The 26,585-nt window shown below is 37.1% G+C and overlaps 4 protein-coding genes across 4 annotated transcripts; 1 reads left to right on the forward strand and 3 right to left on the reverse strand.

The window, feature by feature from the left end:
* Positions 1-3,539: 3,539 nt before the first annotated feature.
* On the forward strand, positions 3,540-7,682 carry LOC130749086 (mediator-associated protein 2). Its single transcript, XM_057602374.1, has 5 exons — positions 3,540-3,717; positions 3,858-4,003; positions 4,227-4,311; positions 4,472-4,555; positions 7,094-7,682. The coding sequence occupies exons 2-5, from the start codon at positions 3,872-3,874 to the stop codon at positions 7,474-7,476; spliced, it is 684 nt and encodes a 227-aa protein (XP_057458357.1). The 5' UTR covers positions 3,540-3,717; positions 3,858-3,871; the 3' UTR covers positions 7,477-7,682.
* A 1,324-nt stretch (positions 7,683-9,006) lies between these two features.
* On the reverse strand, positions 9,007-12,069 carry LOC130748221 (probable glucan endo-1,3-beta-glucosidase A6). Its single transcript, XM_057601396.1, has 3 exons — positions 11,791-12,069; positions 10,014-11,306; positions 9,007-9,303 (listed from the first exon to the last, which is right to left on the reverse strand). Exons 1-3 carry the CDS (start codon positions 11,846-11,848, stop codon positions 9,266-9,268), a joined length of 1,389 nt encoding a protein of 462 aa, XP_057457379.1. The 5' UTR covers positions 11,849-12,069; the 3' UTR covers positions 9,007-9,265.
* Positions 12,070-12,524: 455 nt separating this feature from the next.
* On the reverse strand, positions 12,525-19,160 carry LOC130743255 (copper-transporting ATPase HMA4-like). Its single transcript, XM_057595420.1, has 8 exons — positions 18,737-19,160; positions 17,904-18,655; positions 17,293-17,764; positions 16,725-16,892; positions 15,370-15,624; positions 14,607-14,729; positions 13,681-14,166; positions 12,525-13,047 (listed from the first exon to the last, which is right to left on the reverse strand). The coding sequence occupies exons 1-8, from the start codon at positions 18,962-18,964 to the stop codon at positions 12,655-12,657; spliced, it is 2,877 nt and encodes a 958-aa protein (XP_057451403.1). The 5' UTR covers positions 18,965-19,160; the 3' UTR covers positions 12,525-12,654.
* Positions 19,161-20,753: 1,593 nt separating this feature from the next.
* LOC130743225 (uncharacterized) lies at positions 20,754-26,585 on the reverse strand. The gene is made up of 12 exons (XM_057595368.1): positions 26,380-26,585; positions 25,837-26,042; positions 25,076-25,158; positions 24,857-24,992; positions 24,175-24,662; positions 24,031-24,078; positions 23,605-23,779; positions 22,572-22,684; positions 22,383-22,479; positions 22,038-22,257; positions 21,631-21,781; positions 20,754-21,422 (listed from the first exon to the last, which is right to left on the reverse strand). The coding sequence occupies exons 2-12, from the start codon at positions 26,036-26,038 to the stop codon at positions 21,021-21,023; spliced, it is 2,115 nt and encodes a 704-aa protein (XP_057451351.1). The 5' UTR covers positions 26,039-26,042; positions 26,380-26,585; the 3' UTR covers positions 20,754-21,020.

Raw genomic sequence — 26,585 nt, forward strand, 5'->3', positions numbered from 1 at the left:
TAAATTGACCATTCAATGAAAATGATTGCTACACTCAGTTGAAGAAACTGAAGCAAGCCCTAAGTGATACATGGCTCGAGGAAAGAGAAGTTATCACGTGAGCTACAAAAAAGAAAGTTGCACAAAGAAGAAAAGATGAAAGTACAACGTTGTCATATCAAGTCAATTCGGACAGCTATCTACCAACCCTAAACTTTCACTTAAAAGGGAAAGGATCCACTGCTCTAGAAATCCTACCTAACACTTGGATCACCTTTTTGAATATCTTCTCAACAGCAAGTACAAAAACGGGAAAGAGCTTTCAATGCAAAGCTTATGACCGTTTTTACTTTGCAAGAGCGTGGATGATCAAGCAACGAGGAGATGCAACTTCCAACTATCTACAAGGAGTATATAAAGAAGACTTAAGTGCTGGAGAAAACAACAATTCTTTCAATCTTCTAAGCATTCAAGCAACAAGCTAAAAAGTCGAAAGTATCTTTTTCATTGAGAATCAGAGCACCTGAGAGTCAAATTCTCTCTCTGAAATACTCTTGAGCCTATTAGTGCCAAATCTCATACACTTGTAAATGAGTAACTTGTTCTTGATTTTTCTACATCACTCTTTGAGAAGAGATCCAAAGTAGAAGCAAAATCCTTTCAGATTTAGGAGCAAAATCCTTTGTATAATACTTGTTAGGAGGAATCATGTTGAATACTCGTTGGGAGAAGTCTTGTTGAATACTTGTTGAGAGAAGTCTTGTTGAATACTTGTGTAGTGAAAATTTTGGTGGATACCAAGGCCTGGACGTAGCTCATCGATATTGGGTGAACCTGGATAAAATATCTTGTGTTGCTCTTGTTTGTTTTAGGTTCTTTATGGCTAAAGGCTTTAATCGATCCGCTGCACATAAACTCGTTTTTCAGAAAAAGCTTTAAGAACTTATATTTTCTGGATCTGGTGTTAAAATGTTGTTTTATTAGACACAATTTAAACCTCCTCTTTCTTGTGTCACTCCTATTTATATGAAATTGATTTCCCATTATTATTCTTATTATTTGCAGCAATCCCTGCAGATTTTGTTCCTAATTGCTTGGGACTTTTTTTGTTTCTTGTTATTGTCATCTAATTACAAATCCTCAATCAAATTTGAAATTTTCTGATCATTCGCTCCCTTAGTATCTACCACCTTATTACCTCCAATATTCTCGCCATCTTTTATGGGATTCTCCTCATTTTGTGGACCTTCCATAACTGACTTCTTGGTGCTTCCCCATGTCCATCTTTTTTGCTGCTTCCACGTGCTAGAGTTTGTTGCGACTCAACGAGCTTCGTCACCTAAACCTCTGAAGACATTGTTTCCACCACCGCCAAGTTGGACGAAGTGCACTACTTGCTTCTACGACCGTAGCAACGACATTTAGTAAAATCACGTGCACCCCTTATACTCTATCTAGTACCAATAGCCCTCAATACATGCCTACGACTGTTCGGGTAAGATCTAGTTTGACACAGATTCTAGCAAAGCATCCTCTATCTGCCCTAATCTTATTTATATCCACCTTGGCAGACTTTCTAATCATGCAAGCAACCGATATTAGGAAACTTTCTCCATGGAGTGCGTGTGTGTGTGTGTGTATATATATATATATATCAACCTTGACAAGCTTTCCAATCATGAAGGAAATCGATATTAGTAAAATTCTAGAGAGATAGATTCTGAATTCCATGTAGTAACAAGCAGGTAGTGATAAAAAAATCATCCTGGACCCTGCCTATATGACCTTGTTCCAATCCTCCTCTACATCACATTTCACCATATAAAAGTTGTCGTCCATGCCCAAGAGATCAAAACCTCCCGTGAGGTTCCACACACTCGCCAACTTTGATTTCATAGTCTGGAAGCAAAGCTTCTTCCATAATAGGAACACGACAAGTGCCTCTTTCCATGGTCTCATTGATCACTAACTTGTCCACTAAGATATTTAGCAATAGAGTTTCCATTCATGAACTTGAGAGTCATCACACTTCGAAGGGAGAGAAGCTTTCCTTCCCGTGAATTTGTCTCTGAGTGACATGCAATTGCTATCTTCTTCTTCTTCATCTGGTGCCTTTTTTTCCGACCGTGATCATCTACCCCTTCCGATAAAGAAATCCTAGTCGTTTCTACCTCCATACTCTTCTTGGTATAAATCCTAGTCGCCTTTTATAAAATTCTTGCTAAAACGTAAAATATATTATAATTTAAATAATATTAAAAACTCTCATATTTAAAAAATATTAAATTTTATTTTTTAATTTATTAAAAATGTGTGAATTGGGGTTTAACATTGACATTCTCTCAGTTTTTTTTTTGAAATGAACTTTTCATTCCTTGAGTTTTCACTGGTGAAGACTACAATGTCTCCCATTTTAGGGGATGCACGAGTGTCCCCTAAAATTTTAATGTGAGATTACAAATTTGTCCCTTATGTATTCTGGCGGTTTTCAACCCCCAGTAGCAGGCTGCCAAAAAAATTGTCTTTCTCCTCTGTAGTTTCTCCTTTCTTTCCTTCTTCCTTCATCTGAGTTCATCTTTCTTCCCAATCAAAACATAAAACTCAACAATATCATTTGCCAGAACTAAATAGGAGAGTAATTGGAACCAAAGCCACAAATAGAAAATAAAATATCAACAAAAAATTTAACCCACAGTCGTTGAACATGAACATACAATACAACATTGAAAAATGAAACAAAATAAATCCCAATCACTTTTTTTGCTAATGATAAAAGAAGACAAACAACTAGAAGGAAGCACAAAGTTGTTATTCACAAGACCAAATCCACACTGCATTAATTTGGTTAATGAGTTCCATGATTTGTATGCTGTCAAAATGAACATTGCAACGGAAAAAAAAAAAACAAACTGCAAGAAAATGTATCTAGATATCAGGAGATGCAATTGGTCTCAGATAATCGCCTTCCAAACTGACCAATGCTTGAAAATCCCTATCTGCCTCCATCCACTTTGTACCGATCACTAGAAAACAGATTTGGGTTCACCTAAGATGAAAATAGTAAAATAGATCTGAAAACAGATCTGGGTACCATCGAAGGGAGAGAAAAAGGCTGAACAGAGGTGGAAAAGTCTGTGAACCAAAAATGAAGCACAGATCTGGAAGGTGGTATTTGATGTGCGGGTTTTGGGTGAGATTTTCGGACTCAATCAAAGGGGTGTGGGGGTGGCTGTGGGAGGCGGAAGTAGTCAACATTGTTGCACCGTAGTGGGCGGAGGAGGACCGGACATTGGAAGAAGGTGGTTGTCGAGATTGGGAGGAAGAAAGAAGAGTTTATTATTTTTTTTTTTCTGAAGTGAGGAGAAGTTAGGGATTGAAATGGGTACTTTGGTCAATTTGTTGATTCAATCTCAACCATTTAATTTTATAAATATTATATCAATGGTGGAAATTAAAGAGGTATTAAATGTCCCCCTTTTATGAAAGTTTTTTTCATGGGGCATGGGTGAACCCCTTTTTAAGGGTGACACCATAGATTTCACCCTTCCGTTTTCACCGATTCGAAATAAAAAAAAACATTGTGTTACCAAAAAAAAAAAGAAATAAAAAAACATTGTCATTCACAGTTCACAATCTGCTGCGCACATCGTCCCTCACAGCAAAGCGCCGCACCACCGCTTTCCTCCGGTCGCCGACCACCGCCACCCTCTCCTCCGCTGTTGGTTGAAGCTTGACAAGGTAACAACACTCTTCACCTTTCCTTCCTTTCTCACTCGTAAGTTTTTGCCCCCAATCTCATCCTCACTCACTTCAACCCTAAATCAACAGTGTTTGATTTTTGCGTTTTTTCTTTCTCTCTTTTGTTTGGGGTTGTTTAGGTTCTACAACATCAATGGCGGATTCGGAGACTGCAGAAGGTTACCAGCCTCCTGCAGAATTTGAGGAAGATAGCAATGGAGCACTCATTGATCTTCCAATGACTGGCTCCACTGAGCTTTGGCTCCTTAGGTTGCCTTACTCCAAAGTAAGTTTGTTCTTTATGGATATGATTTTTTTCTTCTGAATTGAATCTCAATCATCATCATTATTATTATCATTGTTATTATTATTATTATTATGTAAGAGTGAAAATTATGTATGTGTTAAATCATAATCTCCTGAATTTTTGTGGTGGAAGTGCCCCTTTTTGATGTCATGCTAATCATTGTCATTGTACTCTTACTTGCTGTATTTGTCATGTTGGCCAGGATTTTTTATCTGACATTCATGGGAAGGAATTGCCTGTCAATCTACAAAATGATGGCAAACTGGCCTGGTTTGAGAGTTCATCTGGTAAATAAATTAAATACTGTGGCATTATATATGCCGGTTGTCTCTTTCACTTTCTTTATCTTGATCTCCAAAATGGCAAATTATTTAATTCCTTGATGTTGGTATGGTATGATGTGATTGCTTCGCAAGTGCCTTAATTTTCATGTCACTATGTTGCCAGGGAAAAGGTACGATTTTGTCAGCTATGCTTGCCAGGAGCCAGCTGAAACTGTTTTCATTCCCTCTGCTACAGACCCAATAATTGGTATGCATCTATAGATTTTTTAGATCCTCTCTGTTTCTCTAACGATAGGAGTTCAACTTACAAGAATATATAAAGTCTGACAATGGTTGGCTTTGCAAGCTGGCTTGTGACTATGTTTTTGATAATAAATCTATAGGAATTACATTGGTTTTGCACCAATAGTGGACTTTACATCCATACTTACATTGGTGTTAACGAACTTATTGGAAATGAAGTCTATACGATTATTAAATGCAAGTTAGTAACGTTTTGCAGGTGAAACTGGGGATCACATCTTACCTCTTGTAGGCGTAGCCTATTTTTTTGGTACCTTAGATCCATCTTAATTAGTTATGGGGTATAATGCACAGGATTCTTGTTGGATAGTGATAGGTCTTGACTCCCTATTAGGAGGGTCTATGAGAGTAAGAATAGGAAATACACAGATGATCAAAACCCTTGAACTAATTGTAACTTCATACAACTGTGTAACTAACAAGTCATGAAGTTTGTTAGTTAGATATGATTGTCAAATTGCGAATTAGAGAGGGAAATTGTAGCACTTTTCTAGAATTTGAGTGAGAGGTCCTGGGGATCTAGAATCATCCAAGGGATCTGTTCTCGTATTCTACTGCTCTTTCCTTTCCAATTCAGCTTTCAAATAGGTACTGGATTGAGTCTAGGACTATAGGCTTCATGAATAAAACTCATTCTATTCCTATTATACTCTAGTGGTTGAAAGGAAAAAATGTTTATGTCAAACTATTGGAGATCACATCCTATACTATGTATTAAGCCCAAATATTCCAAAGGTGCTAAAATATGAGTGTCGTACTCATATCCGATACCGATACACATACCACATTCCTACACTCCTAGGTATGTATCCAAGAAGCATCCTCCTTTTTTTTGAAGAAATTATCAGCTGTTATGATATGGATACTCTCGCTCTATACGTTAGGAGATAACTCATGGTACAACCTTGTTCTTCACCATGTTTTGAGAGAAATTAAGTGCATATTCTTTTATTCATTTTTTGTAGAGAAACAAAATGGATCCTAAAAGGATAGAAGATTTTAGCTTATGTTTTTTCCAGCCTCTGTCTGACTTTTGTCTAGGAAACATAAAGGATATACTAAAAGAGGGACAAGGTTGTTGGATATTAGTTGAGATGTACATGACCTACCGGATAATGGTGGACTTCTTGAATTGGCAGAACTGTCCAAGATTTAGAAGCAATGTTTTCTTGAATGATGATAATGGGAGAAGTGAAAATTATACAGTGGATAGTAGGCAGTTGAATAGAGTTAATACTTCTTCAAACAGGACTTATGAGGTTTCTTAAATAACATTGGTGGAGAAAAAAATAGTAATTTTGATGACATATCTTTCAGGGAATGAGTATATGTCGATATGGACAAGGAAAGGGAAATATATGTCTCTGCTTTTTTGTTATGAATATGCTCACAAGTATTTATTTTTAATTGTGATCATCATCTACCAACATGGTTATATGTCAATCAGAAATATCACTGTCTCTTTACAAATATTATGTCCTTAAGTAAAATAAGGGCTTCATATGATATGATATCTTCCGTATTGTATCTTGAGTTTATTAGAATTTCCCATATCCCCCCGCGTGTGATATCATACCTGTGTCATATTATGTATAGGAGCTCCATATTATATTGTGTTGCCTGATTTTGATACCTTGGATCCATCTCAATAAGTGATGGAGAATGGGATTACACATAAGATTCAACTCGGGCATTCCCTCCATAGTGGAATAAGATTATGATTGTGAATTGAAGCGCCAACTATAGTAAAAAAGTTAGCATAGTGCAGATGTGAATCCTGAGGTCAAATGATAAATCAATGGACATATAATAAAATATACCATTAACAACAAAAGGTATTGGGTATCATTTATTAAGAAGTTGATGGAAATTTGCCTAATGTGGCTTTTTTGAGAGGGAACCGATTGACTCAATTCAATCGTGTTTCATGAGTGGTCTTTACAATCATATTTTATCACACGTCACACATGTTTTCATGTCCATTCTCTGATGAATTCTTCTTCTGTCAATTTGAAAGTACATATAATATAATTGAAGGGTATTCTGGTATGATAGTTTTATATTTGTCCATCTAATACATTTTCCTCAATCTCTGATCTGAGGCTTGACAATTTTCTTTCCATTCATTTTTTCATGTTTTTCTTATATAAAGTACATTAAAAATTCAATGTTCATGGAAGCTCTTATAAGTTGCTACTAATTCACCTTTGCAATCGACCAGGGTCATCTTTTGTAACCATGTTTTTCAGAAGCACTACGTCGTGATTCATATGGATCTATCTCATTCTCACTTCCATTCTTTGTTTTCTCCCTTTTTTGTGAGAGACTACTGGATTGGATTTACCTGTGTTGTGTTTGACCACTTTTTATTGTCACAAGACTGATTCTTGCTAATTTTATCATAGTACTTTTAGTCTTGTGGATCTTTAATATTTTATCTTTTGAGTTCAACTACTAAAGGAAATAATTTCTCTCTCTACAGGAAAGGTTTCACGGCGAGTTTCCACTGTCCATTACTCTGATCCTAAAGAACTTGAAAAGCTTAGTGCAACCAGTGCAGGAAAAGTACATCGAAATTCTGCAGGAGCTACGGGGACAACTTCATCCCGATACTTTCCCATGCGAAGCGGTAGAAGTTCACAATCCGGACGTGCAGCTTCATCTAAAGGTAGCAGGCAGAAAAGCACTGTATCTGAAGTTACTGACCCATCATCTAAACGTGTGTCTAAGTCTACTGCCTCTGAGGACATATCTAGTGGAAGTCATGTGCCTGAGTCCTCCCATGGTCATAGCACTGGCATTTCATCAATGTCCTCTGATCAGTCTCATGGAGCAAAATCAAAGAGAAGAAAACACAAGGAGTGATTTTTCGTTGCCATTTAGCCAAATTAATACTTCAATATTTCAATTTTGTTTTCTCTCGGGCCTTTTTGGTGTAAGGAATTAATAGTGCTTGACTTTTGTGTTACAAAAGGATGATAAGAAAAGAGTCTACTCCCTTTTTTTTCAAATTTTCATTTGGTCCAATTGGATACTGTTATCTATTGAAGAACCCTTCTTTTTATCTTTTCTTTTCCTTGTGTATTAAGGTCTCTATTAACTTTGCTGTGTTTCTTTTTCTTTTTTGTACTGTAAATAATTGAAGCCATGCTGTCACTGCATCTAGGAAACTAAGAAAGTTTCACTTATCACAGCCAACAAATAATGGACTGGGAGTACAAAACATAAAGTGAAGTTAAGTTTCATGTTGTTGATTCCAACTTCTAACACTTGTTTTTGGCTTTGTTAGATATAGGACCCGTTTGGAAAAACAGCTTAATTAAGCGCTTATGACATAAGCGCTTATTCATAAGCTATTTTTAAAAATTTATTGAAATAAATTGTAAATAACCTGTACATAAGCATAAGTTGTTTCTCATAAGCTATCCTGAGTAGCTTATGAAAATAAGCTGAAAATAGCTTATGGCAGACCATAAGCTGTTTGCATAAGCCCTCACAAACACGCATAAGAGCTTATACTGTCAGATAAGATTAAATAAGCTCTTTCAAACTGGCCATACTCTAGCATTGTGGAAGGGTTGCTATCACAACTCCACTGGTAATTCTTTTTGTAACAATTTTCAGCTGAAATCAGAAATTTGAATGGAAGACACGCCGCTCTCTGAACTAGATATGAGCCGTTGGTTGAAGCCCCTGCGGTAGAGATGATGAGTACATGAGATATAAGGACTAAGGAGGGCGAGGTGAGGAGGATTAATTCTTTTTGTTTGACTAACAGAAAACCAAAAGAAGGAAAAATCTGCCCATTCATGAGTCCTGTCCTCTACAAACTAGTTTTATTTGAAGAGAAAAATGACGCAATTAGAGTGTCAATATTTTACCCGTTTATTTTTTAAATTTTATCAATAAATACATATAATTATTTATTATTATTATCATTATGGAATTTGTTTTACCGGTTTGGTTTCTTAGTTCGGAGACTGTCTCCTGGCCTAGAGAAAGCAAAAATATGGAATTTGTTTTGAATTTAGTTCAATCATGCTTTTAAGACTGTCCAAGTGACACTTTCTCCATTAACACCGGTTTAACGTTATTGGACCTATACGTGAACATTTTGTGACCGACTATTAACAACATTATACGTGAACATTTTTTTAGTTTAAATACGAATCAGCCAGCGCCTCAAATTTTCATTGACCATTCAAATTTATTTGATTTGTTTCCTCCTCATAACTCCTAGAAACCACTTGGACGAATGTGAATAATTTGTCACTCATTTTCAGCCGTAGATACCAAAAACTTATGTTTTGGGCAAAAGTAGATCGTATTGATTCAGTAAATTACACGGTCCTTCTACCATAGATTGGGTGAACTTTTTTTTTTTGAACTCATGGATTGGGTGAACTTATTATTATGGGTATTCGATTTAACAAAACAAATATCATTCATCAACACAACTTCTCCTTGTTTGGGTACTAGCCACTAGGCATAAATGACTGTCCTACCCAATACTTATCTTGCTATTCATGAATTGAAAAGCAACAAAAAATAAATCACTATGAAAAGGATTCTAATTTCTAATGCAGTGAGTTGCAATCAAATGTTGGATTAACGAAACTGCATTGGCTGATTATTTTGACTAGCATTGACTCCTTCAAAGGGTCACACTTGGGAACTTGCAAGATCCATAACCTTCAAATAAAACAAAACATTCAGTGATTCAGAAGGCCAAACATAGAAGAATCAATGGAAATGAAGATTTTTGCGACATGAAATAAAATGTGTGTTTCTTCATTTTCTGATAGTTATTTTGGAACGGAAATCAAATAGTAATATAGAATTTCATTTAATTTAATCACTATTTGTTTTTCTAAAATTAATAAACATCTTTTTTTTAGTTTTTTAATGAAATTTTAAATAATAATAATTACTGCAAGATAATATTGTAAGCTTCTCATAATATAAAAAAAAAATAGTTAAGAAATTTTATTAAAATGGTATGAATAAAAGTGATGATAAATTAAATAAGTTTTATGTTATAAGCTACCTCAAGGCTCAAGTAAGTTTTATGTTATAAGCTACCTCAAGTAGCTAACTAAAAAAAGATTAAACTATTACTACTAAAGTAAGTTTATTTATCAAAGACATTTGATGAGCTTACAAATAGGTCAAATAAATTTTAAACTATTCAAATACTGAGTTTTTAGCTAACTTAAAAGCCATGTCAAACAGTCTTACTTAGAACATAAAGAAAAAACATTTATTTCATTGGGAAAAAATTGTTATAATCTTCAGAGGGAAAAACTTGTAGAAAATATCGTGTGTCAATTTTATAACCCATTAATAAAAAGATGTTCAAAAACATTAAAAAAAAAATTAAGAAAAAAAACTAGAGCCCTTACTTGGATTTGTTGCAGTTGCGATGCCGAGTCCATTGAAGAAACAGGTTCCCCCAACAGGTCTCATCTGCGCCCAGTAAGAGCTAAATGCATAGCTAGCGTGCCCTACAACGGTGTCGGGTTTAAAGCACGATTTCCCAGGTTGGATCGGGTCACAAGTTCGGTTCCCTTGCGAGCAAGCATACGACAACGCAGCCGCCACCGCAGTCTCGTTCGCCCCCTCTGCCACCACGCACCATGCCTTCCCCTTGTAATCCCCCGTTGTCGGCAACGACGCGAGCTCTGACTCCGGCGTCTTCCCCGAGAGGTCAATCTCGTAAACACTCGACCCGTTCGGGTACAACAATCCGAAGTTTCGCTCAGTGCCCAAACCCGGTTTCAAGTTCTCATTAAACAATGCAAAAATGAAAGACGGAAGAACCGAACCCGGTCGAGCCGGAGTCCCAACCGGCGGTTTTCTAGTAACCTTCTTCACGAAATTTCTATTATATGTGCCGGCGTTGTGAACATTCGCTCCAATTTGGTCCAGGTTTCCTTTACTGGGCCAACCCGTTTCCGCAATGAAGATCTGAATACCTGGGTACCCGAGCCGCTCCATTGCGAAGTAAACCGCGTCCACCATCTGGTCGAACAAATTGGTGTAAACCAAACCCGTACCCGAATCCGTTACCCTGATGTTATCGCCCGAATCAAAAAGAGCGTAACTGAGGTTAATATTGACCGGATCCGAAGCCCAGGCGAAAAACGGGTACACATCCAGGAAGAAAAACGAGCTGGTTTTGTGCAAGAATTCCAACATGGGCTTGATGAGACTAAACGCAATGTCGTTTCTGAAGGTACCGTTTGAGGGTGGAAACGACGATTGCAGAACGTCCATAGCGAAAGGGGTTCCAACCTTGATTTTGTGAAGATGGAAGATCGTGAGGGAGTGTTTGATTCTGCGCATGGCGGGGACGATGTGAGGCCACGTTTCGTTACCGGTGGAGCTGGTGAGTTCGTTGCCGACGAGGAGGTAGCGGATGAGGGTTTTCCGGTAGAAGGGTACGACGTTGGATTGGATCCAGTGGTCGGAGAGTGTTTGGTTGGTGGAGATGTTGGTGACGAGTTCGTTCGGGACCATGATGGAGACTTGGATGTCTGTGTTTTCGAGGGCTTTGAGGATTTCTGGATTTGTGTCGTAGATTTTGACGCGTTTTGCTTTCAGGGATTTGATGAGATTCACAGAGGTTGTTGGTGGTGGAAGATTGTTACCCAGTTGACCATAGTTCACTCCTGGTTGACCTGAGATTTCTGCATCTGATGAACATGGGGAAACAATGGGGTTAGTTCATGTTTTGGGTTATAGTTTGCATCTTTCAGAGTTCAATTATAAGGTTTATGAGTTGAATTTGATACAAATAAGCTTGTAGTTTGCATCTTCCAAGATTCAATTATAGGTGTATGAGTTGAATTTAACAGAAATGAGCTTATAGTTTGCGTCTTCCAAGGTTCAATTATAGGTGTATGAGTTGAATTTTGCAGAAGTGACATGTTTGATGAATCTAGATTCATTTATATCTAACTATGATTCTGAATTGCAAATCAGAATTTAAGTAAAAAGAAAACACTTGCTATTTTCTGAAAATACATTGATTAATCTCTGCTACAATCTTTATGTCGGTCATATTGATTTGTTTTCAAGAACTAATGTGTGTGATCATAAAAATTAATATGATAGATATGTAGAGATTTTGAGAAAGAAGATGAATTTTTTGTATTTTCAAAGGGGGGAGTAGCTTACTTGATATGTAAAGTTGCAAGAAGGAGAAGACAAACAGAGAAACCAGAGCCATATTCATTGCTTTCTTTGCTACCTTGTTGGGTAACTTGAGCCCACCCTCCTTGATGGCATTAGTTTTAGGATTTGGTAAGATAGAATGAATGGAAGTTGTGGACTAGGCAAGGTTTATAGGAATAGGTTAAGATAGAATTGAGTGTGTTCAATCACACTATGTAAACAGAGCATAATTGTTATTACACCAGTTGCATCATGTATATATAACTTTATACAATATCTAAAATTGTGAAGTAGTCATAATTAGGACCATATAACCTTGTTTGACAGCATATGAGATGATAAAGCACACAGGGAAAACGATGAGGGAGTTGGACAAAAACAAGGGCATTGTCTGAAAGGGAGAGTTTACTGGCACAAATAATTGCAAATTGGGAATATTTTTAACTATTTTATTTTATTTATCATCGTATTTTTGTATGGGTATTATTCAAAATATAAAAGCATCGTCATCATAAATTTATTGTCAGTTTGTGTTCGTGGAAGACTCTGGCATTGAAAAATATACAAGGTGTTAGACACGTGGCTGCCACAGCTCAAAGGTTTTGTGTTATGACGCGGCTGCCGGCGACGTCAACCGTAGCTCAACGTGCAACTTCGTGTGTACGAATAGAGAGTTGACGTTGACTTCAAGTCATGTTTGGAAAAGTAAATATTAATGATAAGAAATAAGGCCAAAATGAAAATAACAATACCAAAAAAAATATCATTAATAGAACTATATCAATTGGATGATCAGTGGTTACATCTAGGTCTTAAAACGGCCAAAATGTGGATCCTCTAATCGAACCAGAGTGCATAAATAGCCTATTACATGGATTCTACATGCAAAGGTTTTTTATAGAACTGCAGCAGAAGAGACGAAGAAACCACACTAAGAGAAGAAGCAGCCATGCATGCACCAGCAAGCCATGGTGGCAATCTGATTCCAGTAAACGGGTATAAGACACCAGCAGCAATTGGCATTCCTAGAATGTTGTAACCAAGAGCCCAGATGTAGTTCAATCGGATACGAGACATGGTTTTTCTAGATAGATCTATGGCGGTAATAACATCTGCTAAACTGCTTTTGACTAGAACTATATCAGCTGCTTCTATAGCTACGTCAGTTCCGGCACCAATTGCCATGCCAACATCAGCAGCAACTAAGGCTGGCGAGTCATTTATTCCATCACCCACCATTGCCACAATCATTCCCTTCCCCTGCATCCAGTGTCAATTTCAAAAATCAGAAAATGATAACATATTTTTCATAAATATTTGATCTAAGGGCTTTCATATGTGATTATGAGCCTGTTTGGACACAGACATAGGGCGTGTTTGGGTAAACTTAGTTAAGCGCTTATGGCAATAAGCGTTTATTCATAAGCTAATTTGAAAAAGTTTTGAAATAAGCTGAAAATGGGTTATACGTAAGCATAAGTTCTTACTCATAAGCTAATCTGAACAGGTTATGAAAATAAGTTGCAAACAGCTTATAGGTCAGGTCGACTATAAGCTGTTTACATAAGCTCTCTCAAACACTTGCATAAGCGCTTATGCTATAAGATAAGCTTAAATAAACTCTTCCAAACAGAACATTGGAACGTATTGTAGCTTATCTACTAAAAAGGACTAAAAAAGTTTCAAAAGTGCTCTTTGTTTGCATCCAAACGGGTTCCACCATTTCCAACAAAAAACTTCGAAAACAGGAAATAAAATAAATATAATGGGCATGTTGCAATTAAAACTAAATAGGAAATGAAAATAGGCAGGAAAAATGGAAAGTAAATATGCCCTAAAAAACTGGCTATTTGCATGAATTTCAAATAAGCTAGATTGGCTTATAAAACTTACCTGCAAGTCTTTCACCCTATCAGCTTTGCCAAGTGGATCTGTCTCAGCAAAGACCTTATCAATACCGACTTCCTTTGCAATAGCAGTTGCAGTAGCACGGTTATCACCAGTTACTATGATGCTTGAGATTCCCATGGAGTGTAGATATGATATGACACGTTTAGCCTCTGGCTTTACAGGATCAGTTACAGAGAATGCTCCAGCTATCTTTCCGTTAATGGAAACTAAAACACATGTTCTAGCCAGAATTTCATTTTCAGAGATGTACTTCTCCACCTCGGAAGATATTGGAACATTACAAGCATGCATCAGTCTCTTGTTTCCAACTAAAACAGTCGTATCACCAACCTTTCCACTTACCCCAGCTCCCATATGTACCTCAAAATCATTCACATCCGGGACTTCCTCATTGCAGGAACCAAATTTCGGTCGCAGGCTCTTTGCATGTGTCACAACAGCTTTTGCTAGTGGGTGTTCGCTACTTCCCTAAATATTTGTAGAAATAATTACCTTAGATATCATGGAGAAATTAAGCTAAGATATTTGGAAAAATATCACTTTAATATTCTTTTTGTTTTTCATCTGACATCTCTATAAACAAAAACAATATAAACATCTGGGGACCACTTCATAATTTTTTCCAGATCTCTTAAATGAAAGGCAAAACGGTATTGCTATTTGTTTTTTATGTTTATTTATTTGGCATCTATTTTAAAATAAATCACTTGAAATCCACCCAAGCCAACATTCTTGCCTGAGATAAAACCAAAAATTTCTTCGGTAAAAAAAACTAGATTCAGTTTCTTGTTTTATACGCTTCAATATCTTTTGCAAGGGTTCTAAGAATGTTAATGTGAGTAAAATCAGTAATGAAACATTCAGGTATCACTAAGAGAACAGTATGCAACAAAAGAAAGAAAGAAAACCTCAACAGCAATCGCCATGTCACATAACTCCTCCATGGAAAATTCAGAAAACAGCACTGCACTAACTACCACTGGCTTCCCTACTGTTAGCGTCCCTGTCTTATCAAACACAACAACTGTTACCTGCATCAGGAACAAAGAACAAGATTTCAATTTTAAAAATACTGAAAACATAGGGAATATGTAGCATGCTAACATCAAATAAATACTTGATAACCTATACTATGTTATGCGTGAAACATGAATTTCACTGATACAATGAAAAGTACCAAAAGGTATGCCTTCGGTGATGATTTTAAAGCAGTCCTGATTGCATGACAGCAGAACCTATGAAGTATGAACAAAAGTCTAAGTGCTGTCAATTTTTTTGACCTTGCTTCAGAAAATATGCACTTTATTTATCAGAGTAATCGGGCTGAGTCGAGGATAAACGGAAAGAACTGCATCACCAAACGACAGAAAAGGCTAATAGTAGAGGTTTTAGTATTTTACAACAACAAAATCAGAATGCTGAAACAAGGGAAAAATCAAGAAGTTGGCCCTACAATACGTGGTTTATTACCTTGCAGTCTAAGGGTTGTCACAAATAACTGCAGGCATTTTTATAGTTGTTTACCTTACAATCTAGTATCATCTTCCAAACAGTTCAAATATAATAAGGAAAAATTCAACGAAGGTTTACATGGATTACTCTCTTAAAGCGAGCACAACTTACATATTATAACTCAAGATATGGAGTAACAAGAAAAAGAAATATAAATACCTTGTGTGCCTTTTCCAGGGCATCTCCACCCTTGATGAGCACCCCTTGAGAAGCACCAATTCCTGAAGCAACCATGACTGCAGTTGGTGTTGCTAGGCCCAGAGCACATGGGCATGCAACAACTAGCACAGAAATAGCAAACTGCAAAGCAAGCTCAAATGCATCCATGCCTTTTGGAATCCAATGTTTAGGGTAAATACCAGCTTCTCCAGGAATGAGCCATCCCAACCAAGTTAAGAGTGCCACAACAACCACCTAAGGAAGCAAATACAAGCTAAGCAGCTTCCCATGCTAAAATATTGTTGCAATGCAGATAAGAGATAAGATAATGCAGGACCTTTATCATCTCTTCATAAAATTAGCATATAAACAAAGATGAGGCAAGAAAAATAACTACAGAACTGATGGCACATGTCATTATGTCTTAAATGCATCTACATGGAGCATAATTCCTATAACCCAAAACTAGAGTGATCAAAATTATTATGTGCATGCCACATGCAAGATGGAAACAAAAAAGAAAGAAAAACCCCCTTTCGTGATCACTGAGTAAAAAAAATTCCCATCCAAAATATGCTTATCTCTGGAGTAGTTTGTTCTCCATAATCACCATATACAAGTTCAGTCTCTCTGTATATATTACAACTTGAAATTTGTTAATATACTCTCGAAGGAATAGGTTAACAGCAGACTGCTTCTAAAAACCAAATAGGAGTATATTAGCAAACCCTTTAGTCACATTAAGGCACTACTCTTGGATAAAACCTTATTTTCTTGACAAAAACTATAAAAGTAAGGGTCTGTTTGGACAATATAACCAAAATCATAGTTTCGAATCCTAATTTCAAGTTGAATTCTATTAAAATTGGAATTGACCAAGAATCAAGAAAATTATAACATTTGAAACAAATAAAAAATCAAGATATAGAACGAAAATTTCTAAATTGAATTGGGATTCTGTTATAGGATGATGATGACTAAGTGAGTGTTTGTTTCTCGTTTGCGTTGAAACAAGACTTTTCCATGTTGGGTTTAATGTGGATCGGCATTGTGTTCAACGAAATCCAAACACACTATTGGAGGATACTGGTAGTGATGATAGTTAGAGGATTCTTGTAACCATGGTTTGGTAATGGCTATGGTCGGTAGCAGTTACAGGATGCTACCAAAGGTGGGGTGGGAGGACCTACCAGCAGTGATAGTTTCAGGATGCAGAAGGTAATAGTTAAATTTCACTTCAGGAGAATTAAAATTCCTATTTCGGTCTAAACACCAATTCAAAGGCTCAATTCCAAATTCAATTCCATGCATCAATTAACACTTAAAAAGTACAAATAAAGGGGAAAAATACTCACTATTGGAACAAAAACCCTTGAAATATGGTCTGCAAGTTTTTGAACTGGTGCTTTGGCAAGTTGAGCAGCTTCTACTAGTTGAACAATTTGAGAAAGTGCAGTGTCTGATCCAACATGTGTGGCTTTAACTACTATGCAGCCATTCTCATTGATGGTTCCACTGATAACCTGTCCAGCAGATTTAGAGAAATGTTAAATGTTCTCACCACTCTATTATGTCACATTTACACGAATTTGAAACACTAGAACTTGGAGGAATTAAGATGACACACATTTTCCTACATCCCCTTTGCCAAGAAAAGAAAAAGAAAGATATCAACCTCCTGAATCCAGCATGTGCACATATACACATGACAGAATAATCCACTCTCTCACATGTTGGTTTCACTTTCACCAGTGGATAGACATTCCTATTTGTCTTGGAGCTCTTCCCCTACAACATCAACACTCACCTGCATTAATGTTTTATCATTTTTGTCCCTAACTTGTTGGATTATTTCTGCTGTTCTTCTCTCTAATCCCTAATAAAAAAAACTAGCAACTATGAGTCCTAGCACATGAATAATACCTTGTCTCCTGGACTTTTATCAACAGGTTTTGCTTCCCCAGTGATCATACTTTCATTCGCATAGCTATGCCCTTTAATAACAACCCCATCAATGGGAATTTTGGCCCCAGGAACAATCTTAATTATGTCATTCTTTTGTATAAGTTGAGTTTCAATTTCTGTTTCCGTGATGACATTTCCATCAGCATCAATTATTACCAAATAAGCTTTATCAGGAACAAGTTGAGTCAGCTTTCCTAAAGCATCTGATGTTTTTCCTTTAGCCACCATCTCCAAATACTTCCCTAATAGAATAAAGGATATCAACATGGAACTGGTCTCAAAGAAATCTTGTCCTTCAAAGGTATCTGAAGTCAGTGCTTTTATTACAATATACAATGAGTAAAAATAAGCAGCATTAGTGCCTAGTGCAACCAGCACATCCATGTTAGCAGATCTTCTCCTCAGTGCATGATATGACCCCACATAGAACCTAATAATAATAGCCATAGTAAAATGATTATAAAAAAATCGATTTATAAAATTGATACAACACAACCCATCTTCCTGCTATCAACTAATAGAACAGTAACAACAAACTCGAATTAAACAGTCATTAATAAAAATAGTACCTTTTGCCAACAATGAACTGTACGGGCGTGCAAAGGATCCATCTTAAAAACAACCCAAGAGTAAGCATGTTATGGATTCTATAATTTAACCAGTTGCCATACGGAGGAAGCATGGGAAGCACCATGGCAAACACGAACACCGGAACAGAAAACAAGCAGCTGAACAAAAATTGGTCCCTATACACACGAATTTCATTCACTTTATCCCTTTCTCTTTGTCCAGAAGGCGAATACAAAGTTGCTCCATAAATCTTGGTGCCGCGACTAGCAGCCTTAACACACTCAATGAGATATCTCGGACCGGTAACGTCAGGCTCATAGCTAATTATAACTCTACGCTCCGAAAAATCCATCTCAACACGATTCACCCCTGCAGCTAACTCAAGAGAAGCCGCGAGAACATTAGCATCTTCTTCCGAATCAACCCCTTCGAGCAGTAAATGCACCTTGTTCATATCATTCCCGGAGCTAATAAGCTCAGCTCCAAACCCTGCATCTTCTACCGCTTCGATTATCTTGTCCGCACCGGTAACGCTAGGATCAAAGTGCACTTTCGCCTCCTCTAAAGCCAGACCAACTATCGCCCTTTTCACCCCATCAACCATTTGGAGAGCATTCTCAATAGACTCAGAACAGCTCGTGCACGCCATCCCTTTAATCCTAACTCGGCACACCGATATCTCTTGCTCGTCGTCATAAACCTCATCAACTTTAAATCCAGTTTCCTCTATGCTCTCTTTTATCCTTTTCACCTACAATATTACATCCATACCTCATCAAATTTAAAAAACATCAAAATTTAAAATGAAAATATGAATAAAAGTATGACTTACGGTTATTAAGTTGGGTTCGAATTTGATGGCGGCGCGGCCATCGAGCGGCGAGACCGCGACGGTTTTGATGCCGGCGAGGGTTTTAAGTGCGGATTCGATGGAATTGACACAAGAGGCGCACTTGATGTCAGTTATTCGGAACGTAACTGTCTTAATGGTGGCGGCGTCTTGTGGTGGTGGTGGTGGTGGTGGTTGCAACAAGGGTATCTTAACGTCGTCGTTTTCCATTTTTCGCAACCCTCTGATGGAGCGAGAGAGGGTTTTTGAGAAATGGAAAAGCGATGAAGAGAATATGAAGTTGGCGTGGAAAATACGAGGGACGGAAGAAAAGAGAGGGTTACGGAAGTTACGAGAAGTGGGGTGCGAAATTGGTGTGACTGGGTGGGTGCGGGAATCGGTTGTGGTTCGGTTTTGTTTAAACTTTTGAATTGGTAAGGACGTGCGTTTGTTCTTTTTTCCCACCCAAAGGATGGTCCCTGCAGGTTTGGACCCTTTTTTTGCGTCGTGCTTATTGGCGGTGTGAGTGTCATGGGCTCCTGACAGGGACTGATTTGGTATAAACAAAGCCCTTTTGTTTTTATTCTTGGCATGATTTGTGCTGTCTGGTGTGTGTTTATTCGAGCATAAAAGTCTAACCATTCTTTATAATAATAATTTATGAACACATCAACATGACATAACAAAACACTGCCTGAGGATTTTAGTAGGCTTATTAAAATGTGTTGAAGACCCGTGTAATTATATACTTAATTAGTTGTTATTGGGTTAGTTAGAATTTAGCCTATAAATAGGAGATTTGTAATCATGGTTCAAAATAATTCGCTCGGAATTTCTTTGAAAACGCTTACATGTCTGCACGGGTGACAAATAACAATCAGGAGAACTTAGAGTATGATTTCGTGTGAAACTTTTTATATTTCAATACAATTTATGTGCTTTATGAAATCCTTTTATTTGAGTTCTTCTTCTTCATTTTTCTTTAACCATTTTCTTCTTCAATTCAAACTTTTTAGAACGTTTTTCTTCGTCTAACTTTTTGAAAATAAAATTTGGCACTTAGAACGTTTTCACTAAAGAACCATAGAGGACTTGAATCCAAACTCAAGATTGTTCTTAGATTCTCAATTATTTACAAAAAAATTAGTAAACAATAGGCACGTTACAGTCCCCTCCAAAGTGAAAGCTTCTGATGTACATGACACCTCTAAGTCCCCCTTTCCAAGGCAGAACCTCTAATGGGTGCAACACCATTATTCAAGCACATTAAGCCCCTCGTCTGAAGCAAAAGTTTTTTATGTGCACGACGGCATATAATTCCCCCTTCACCTAATGCAATACCTCTTATTGGCGCGACACCTTTGTTCGATGCGCATGCACGTTAAGACCCTAGTCTGATGCGAAAGCTTCGAATGCACGCGACACTTAAGTCCCACCTCGTATGAGGCAATACCTTCGATGGGTGCGATACCTTTGTTCGACGTGCAAGCACATTAAGGCTCACATTCGAAGCGAAAAAGTCTGATGCACGCGACACCTTTAAGTCTCCCTTCATCTAAGGCAGAACCTCTTATGGGCACGACACATTTGCTCAACTCGCAGGCTTTTAAGGCCCTCGTCGGAAGTGACAGATTTTGATGTGCGCAACACCTAAGCCTCCCCTCATCCAAGGCAATATCTACAATGGTGCGCGACACCTTTGTTCAAAGAGTAGATACATTAAAACTCTCATCTCTGTTGCAGACGACACCTCTAGGTGTGGGGAACTTCGCTCATGTTGACCTATAGTTGTGGCTCCATCCCCTGCAGAACTGATTTCAAATCTGTTCTCAAACCAGTTTAGAACCGGTTCATAAAAAACCGGTCTGTATTCAGGGAAAAAAACTGGGTTGGATTTAAAATTTTAACCATGAAATGGTTTATTCCGTTTGCTTTTTAAGAAAAAACTGAACCATGCACAACCATAATCAACACTAATATTTAAACATCACCTAACCTAATAGCTAACATACACCGAAACTATGAAAATGGTTTTCAACCCTGCACTATAAAGCAGTAACCGGTAGGTCCATCCTAGTAGCAACTGACTACATGTATAGTAACTCAATAGAACCACAAGAAATCGTTCAACATCCAATCAAAATCAGTCTTTTTTTTTTGGTCAAGAGACCACATCCTGTCAAAACTATATTTTTTAGAGACACTTGAACATGGTCTAATGGTACCTTGTATCTTGCCCTTGTAAGCAGAGGCTGTTTCATCATTAGAAACAATTGGCCTGTGCTTATTACTCGTGTACTCCCAGTATAGCTGAAAAAACCTTCTGCATTTCCGCTCTAGGATCCCTGTCAAGCCCTGAAATTGTATGCCAGGCAATATGTTCATCAGGTCTAACTAAAATAGCCCCTCTGTTGGTCATGTTACACATATCCCACCAATTTGAAGTTGTTGACTGAGATTCAACAACATCTGCATAATTCTTCCAAGGCGACAATGCTGCTTTACTTCCTTTATCTAGTCCTTCAACAGAATCACTAGACCAAAAAACACACACTTTGAGTGAAACTTGTCGTTCCTCGGCCACCTTGAATGCTTCACGAGCTAGATGATAAGATTCCTTCACAGGTGCTATGATCAGAATGAACTCAACTTTATCTCCAGACACAAGATCAAGTGTAGAAACAGTCTCCTACAAAACAATCATTACACTATAACAACAAAAGAAGAAGGTTGATGTTTTAAACCAGTGATAACTAACTACTAAATGAAACTAGCAGTTTCAAATTGCAGTTTCTTTAATAGAAGCAAAAAAGACCTGCTAGATGGAAGACAAAAATAGTCTTCGATCATTTACCTTAATATTAATAATTACAAATTATAATAGCAGTGCTACAAACCTCACTTAATGGGTGCATTACTTTCACAAACAGATGAGGCAGTCTCGATCCTGGGTTTGCTGAAGGAATGTAGTCCCTCCTACGACCTGTAGGTATTAGTTGAGGGCTCTCATCATGATTACTCTCAGGGATAATTGCTCCTTGTAGGTACCTAAGATCAATGGCATCAAGCTTAGACAGACTCCCCAAAGTGCTCATTCATCTCATGACCCATCCATCAAAATGCTAAACATAATGGCAAATGACTAAAAAATTATGCTAACCATAAATTTGGCCCAATAAAAATGTAAACTAAGGAAAAGCTAAAGCTAGAGGCATAAGAGAATGGTTATATATAATATAATATATATATATATATATATATATCAGTGGTACAAAATGTGGAAAATTGATATTCAGAATGATACCTAAACCCGAGATCTTCAGCAGGGAACTGAAGTTGAAGGCTTTTGCCTTCTTTAAATATATGTCTTAGCTTAGCCAACCTTGAGGATCCAAGAGGATTGCTTTCATTTAAGAAAGATTCTGAGAGCTGTGCACGACCTATAGCAAAAATTCCATCCAAAGCTACCTTCTGCAACCCAGATGGTAAGATGGAACCAATCCCATTAATAACCAATTGATGGACTGCAATTACATGAGGAATAATCAGTTAATTTTCAGTTAATTAGCAAGGAAGGACATGAGCATTACTATTTGTAAGATTACTAGGTTGAAGATGAAGAAAATCATTACATAATAATTTTGTGTACCTGTGTTTGCAATTGTTGGACTGAGACCAAGTGTAGCAGGAACAGACATGGCAGCCTTGAAGTTTTCTAGACTTAATCTTGTGTTGAATACAGCAATCTGACAAAACAGAAGTCAACAAATGTCAATGTGACATCTAAATTGAGTTTAAATACACATTCAAACAATGTAACAGAAGATTAAAACCCTACCGGTCTACGTTCCATGTCATAGGTATTTAGCAATGAAAATGGGGCAATACCCCTGACCACAGAAGCTATTTTCCAGGCAAGATTATGGGCATCCTGAATGCCAGTATTCATTCCTGCAATACCCCATCAATATTTTACATAAAATGTCCCTTTTAAACAACATCCACAAAAAAGTTAAATTTACTAATACGATAAAGGTTTTACGAACCACTATCCTGGCCTGGAATTTCACGTCTGCGCACACACAAAAAAGTGGACCTATCTTGACTCTTAGATCTTTTAAAGCATAATATTGAACTACTAAAATTGTTGCTAACCAAGCCATTTGGGGCACTTATATAAGTGCACTTTCATTCAGTCACCTTGAAAATAATTAAGAGAGCTACTTTACCAAATATTTTTTAAATGGATTTTGATGAAATTATATGGTAGTCTTTAAGTATAGGAAGAGCAAAAAGGAAATCAAAGAATATTAATTGATATAATATATTGGGTACAATATTTCAAAAGACAAAACACTTACCCTTATTTATAGTAATGGCTAGACTTTCTAATTCTCAACTCTAATGTTAATCACATGGTCCCATCCTCAATATGGTAGGATCCCACTCCCAATTTAGTGGGGACCACACCACATGAATTCCAACCAACAAGACTACAAGAGTGTGTTGAAAAGAGTGTCTTAGAGAATGTTCCTAGCACTCATCATGTCAATAAAAAGGAACAAGGGATGTTTGGAAAGTTACTTTCACTCAGTTTAAAAATATTTCCAAATATAGAAGTTTTTTCTTAAAATGAAAAATCCCCCCCTCCTCTCCTTTCCCCTCTAAGCTCCTCCATCCATCATACCTTGAGGATAATGACAACTCCATGTTCAGCTCTCTCTGAACAACTCCCAAAGAAAAAGCAAAAAAAAAAAAAAAACTGAATTCTCCCTTATTTTTCACATATATGAAGCAACGCAGTACAGTAGATAGTTTCTTATTTACACCAGTAGACATCTACTATCTGCATAAAGATAGAACAAACTAACCAAATCCACCAGCAGGAGGAAATCGATGAGCAGCATCACCAGCAAGTAATATCCGGTTGCCACAACATATAAACCTCTCGGCAACTTCAGCATGCATAATCCATGGCTTTATATCAATTACATCTACGTCTCGAAACTCTAGACCAACCAGTTTGCTGATTAATTTCTCACATGCCTACATAATATAAAATCCTTTTCAGCGTGTATTAACTCCATTTATGTATTACACTTTATCACAAAAACAGGGAGATGACCAATACTATGCATGATAGTTTAAAAGAAAGCCACAATATATTGTTGACCTATTTACAAACCCTAAGTTTTGACTTTAGTGAAGATATTCTATTCCTCATATTAATGACAAATGTCATTAAAGAATTTGTCATTAAAGAAAAGTACAAATTCTCTGTTATGGTTGGATGATACCTTTGGACTGAAATCCTCAATTGTTTGCTGAGGTGGATAGAAGGGTATCTGCAATAATACAACTAAAATCATTCATTTGACCGACAATAAACCAGTTGCGAAACAATATATTGACAATTTCACATTTAATACAGCATGTTATACCTGTAATACAAACTCCCCTTGCCTGAGATCATGAGCAACAAGGACCCCAATAACTTCAGTATTGAAGATAAAGAAAAGCATACCGGGATTCTCCTTTAGCAAAAACTGCCCAAGGCCTTTGCTAAAGAAATGGACACTGACAAGTTTCTGCAAGTCTTTCTCACCCTTCATGTCTATTCCAACGAGATTTCTCACAGTACTTCCTGCTCCATCTGCACCAATGAGGATGCTACACTTGATATTCTGTTCAACTCGCTTCCCATTATTCATAGAAGATGCAGTAACAGTTACAAAGTCATTGCTGGCATCAACAGATACACACTCATGGCCTGTCATTATTTTCTTTTCCCAATGTTGCTTATTTCCTTCTGAGCTTTCAGGTGCACATATTTGAAAGCCTATATTTTCAAGTCGCTTGAGTAGCAACATAGTTAGCTTGTACTGTGAGAAGTGTGCAACAGAGACTGGGCTGACAACACGCTCAAGATCTGATAATAATTAGAAGTTATATAAATCTTCTGAAGCGTAATGCTTTCTGAAATAAACAATATCATGTGGTCTATTTGTTGATACTGCATATTTTCGAGGCTATGTATAAATATGGTCAAAACTACACTGAGAATAGTAATCTTCTTATTACTATCAGACTGGAAATTGGCTCTCATGGACTACAGAATAGCACCTTGAGGTTGCATGTGATCTACAGATCCAAGAATTGAACCAGAGAGGGAAGTACAATATATAAATTTCCTCCATAAATCTACTGGTGGTTGAGACCTTTGGATCTCTTCAACAAGGCCATCAATTTTGCGGAATATCTAAAATGGCACAACTGGTCAAAATTAATTGAAATACATTTTTTTGCTTTCGGAAATAAAATGATTTATCAAAGTGTTCGAACCTCCATGGACCGATTGTTGATGAAGTGTGCTTGTGGATGTTTAGAAAATGTCTCGTTTTTCTCCAAAACTGTGCAATTAATACCTGTAATAAAACAAAAGGAAACATATACTAAGAACAACACGGAACATGAATGGAAGCATGGGAGTAATTTGATGATTCAAGAAGAAAAACTCAATCTGGGCAACATCATTACGCACATTGTTAATAAAAGTAATATGAGTTGCACAACAAAAAGATCAAATAAAAATTTCAGCTAAGAAATTTTTTAATACAGAATATATAAACAATAGAGAAGAAATTACATTTCCATGACCAAGTTATACACTGAAAACATTATTTACATTTTTATTGTTGTTGTAGCATTCTCAGATAAGCTAAGCAGCACAAATTAACAAGGAAACTCTATAGCTCATTTCAAAACTTTGCTTTATCTATTAAAGAATTCTTTGAAACAGATATATAAACACGGGAGGAGAAGTAAGATTATTATCATTGGAAAATTCAAACTGAAAACATGATATATCCCATCATGTTTGTTGCAGCATTTTCAGAGATGTTAAAAAAGAAACTCCCAAGCCAGCGTTACTCAAAACCTTGCATTGGATACCAAAAACAGTAAAAGCGCATATTGTTGAATATTTGTTAGAAAAGAGTATGTGAATATGAATGCAGTTTACAAACGCATTATTATCAGGTCTACAGCATCCAATACAAGCAGTAGGCAATAATCATATGGAGTTCTTTAACTTCAGAGTGTACCTAATTTTGTGAGAAGAATCGAAAGAACAAGACCCACAGGTCCCGCGCCAATGATCAGAACTGGAAGCACTTCATCATTGCTCTTGAAGACTTCAGCCTTTGAGAAGCCTCTCCTTTGAACTTGCTGAATTGAATATGGTCTATTTCGGGTTTTCCCTTTGAAGGAGTAATTATACCTTCTCAAAAACCTTAGAAACCCCATGAACCTAGATATGAAAGGCAGATTTATTTATGACAGAGAAGGCTCAAGGCTAAAAAATAATTGGAAAGTAAGAGTAAAAAATTAGGTAATAGCGTGCAAACAAAGATTAAATGAAGATAACACTTGGTCATTTGGAGAGGCAACTTTTTTTAATCTTATTCATTGTTCTTTGGTGAGACTGAAAGATTTGGTTGCAGACTCAATGGTTCTTTGCTTGTTTGAAATAGTGGAAATTGATAACATTGATAATTCCAAAACAATGATAATATACTAGTTTAATGCCATAACATTGTGTCAGCAAATCAACGTTAAATGGTGAGGCTCGCAAATTGAAGACAAACCTGAGACGAAGGTGGGGGAGGCAGTGTAGGGGTAGCGCGGTGGTTTAGACTAAGGTTTGTCGCTGAGGCGGCACTGAGGGCTGGAGAAGAAGGCTTGGAGTTGGAACAACACAAGTGATCTCCGAGATGCTTTATCCTGTGGAGAGTATCAATCTCCGTGCTGCCGTGTGCGGCACCCCGTCGACAACATTAAAGAGTTAGTTGAG

The sequence above is a fragment of the Lotus japonicus genome, chromosome 3, assembly GCF_012489685.1.
Source record: "Lotus japonicus ecotype B-129 chromosome 3, LjGifu_v1.2".
Lineage (NCBI taxonomy): Eukaryota > Viridiplantae > Streptophyta > Magnoliopsida > Fabales > Fabaceae > Lotus > Lotus japonicus.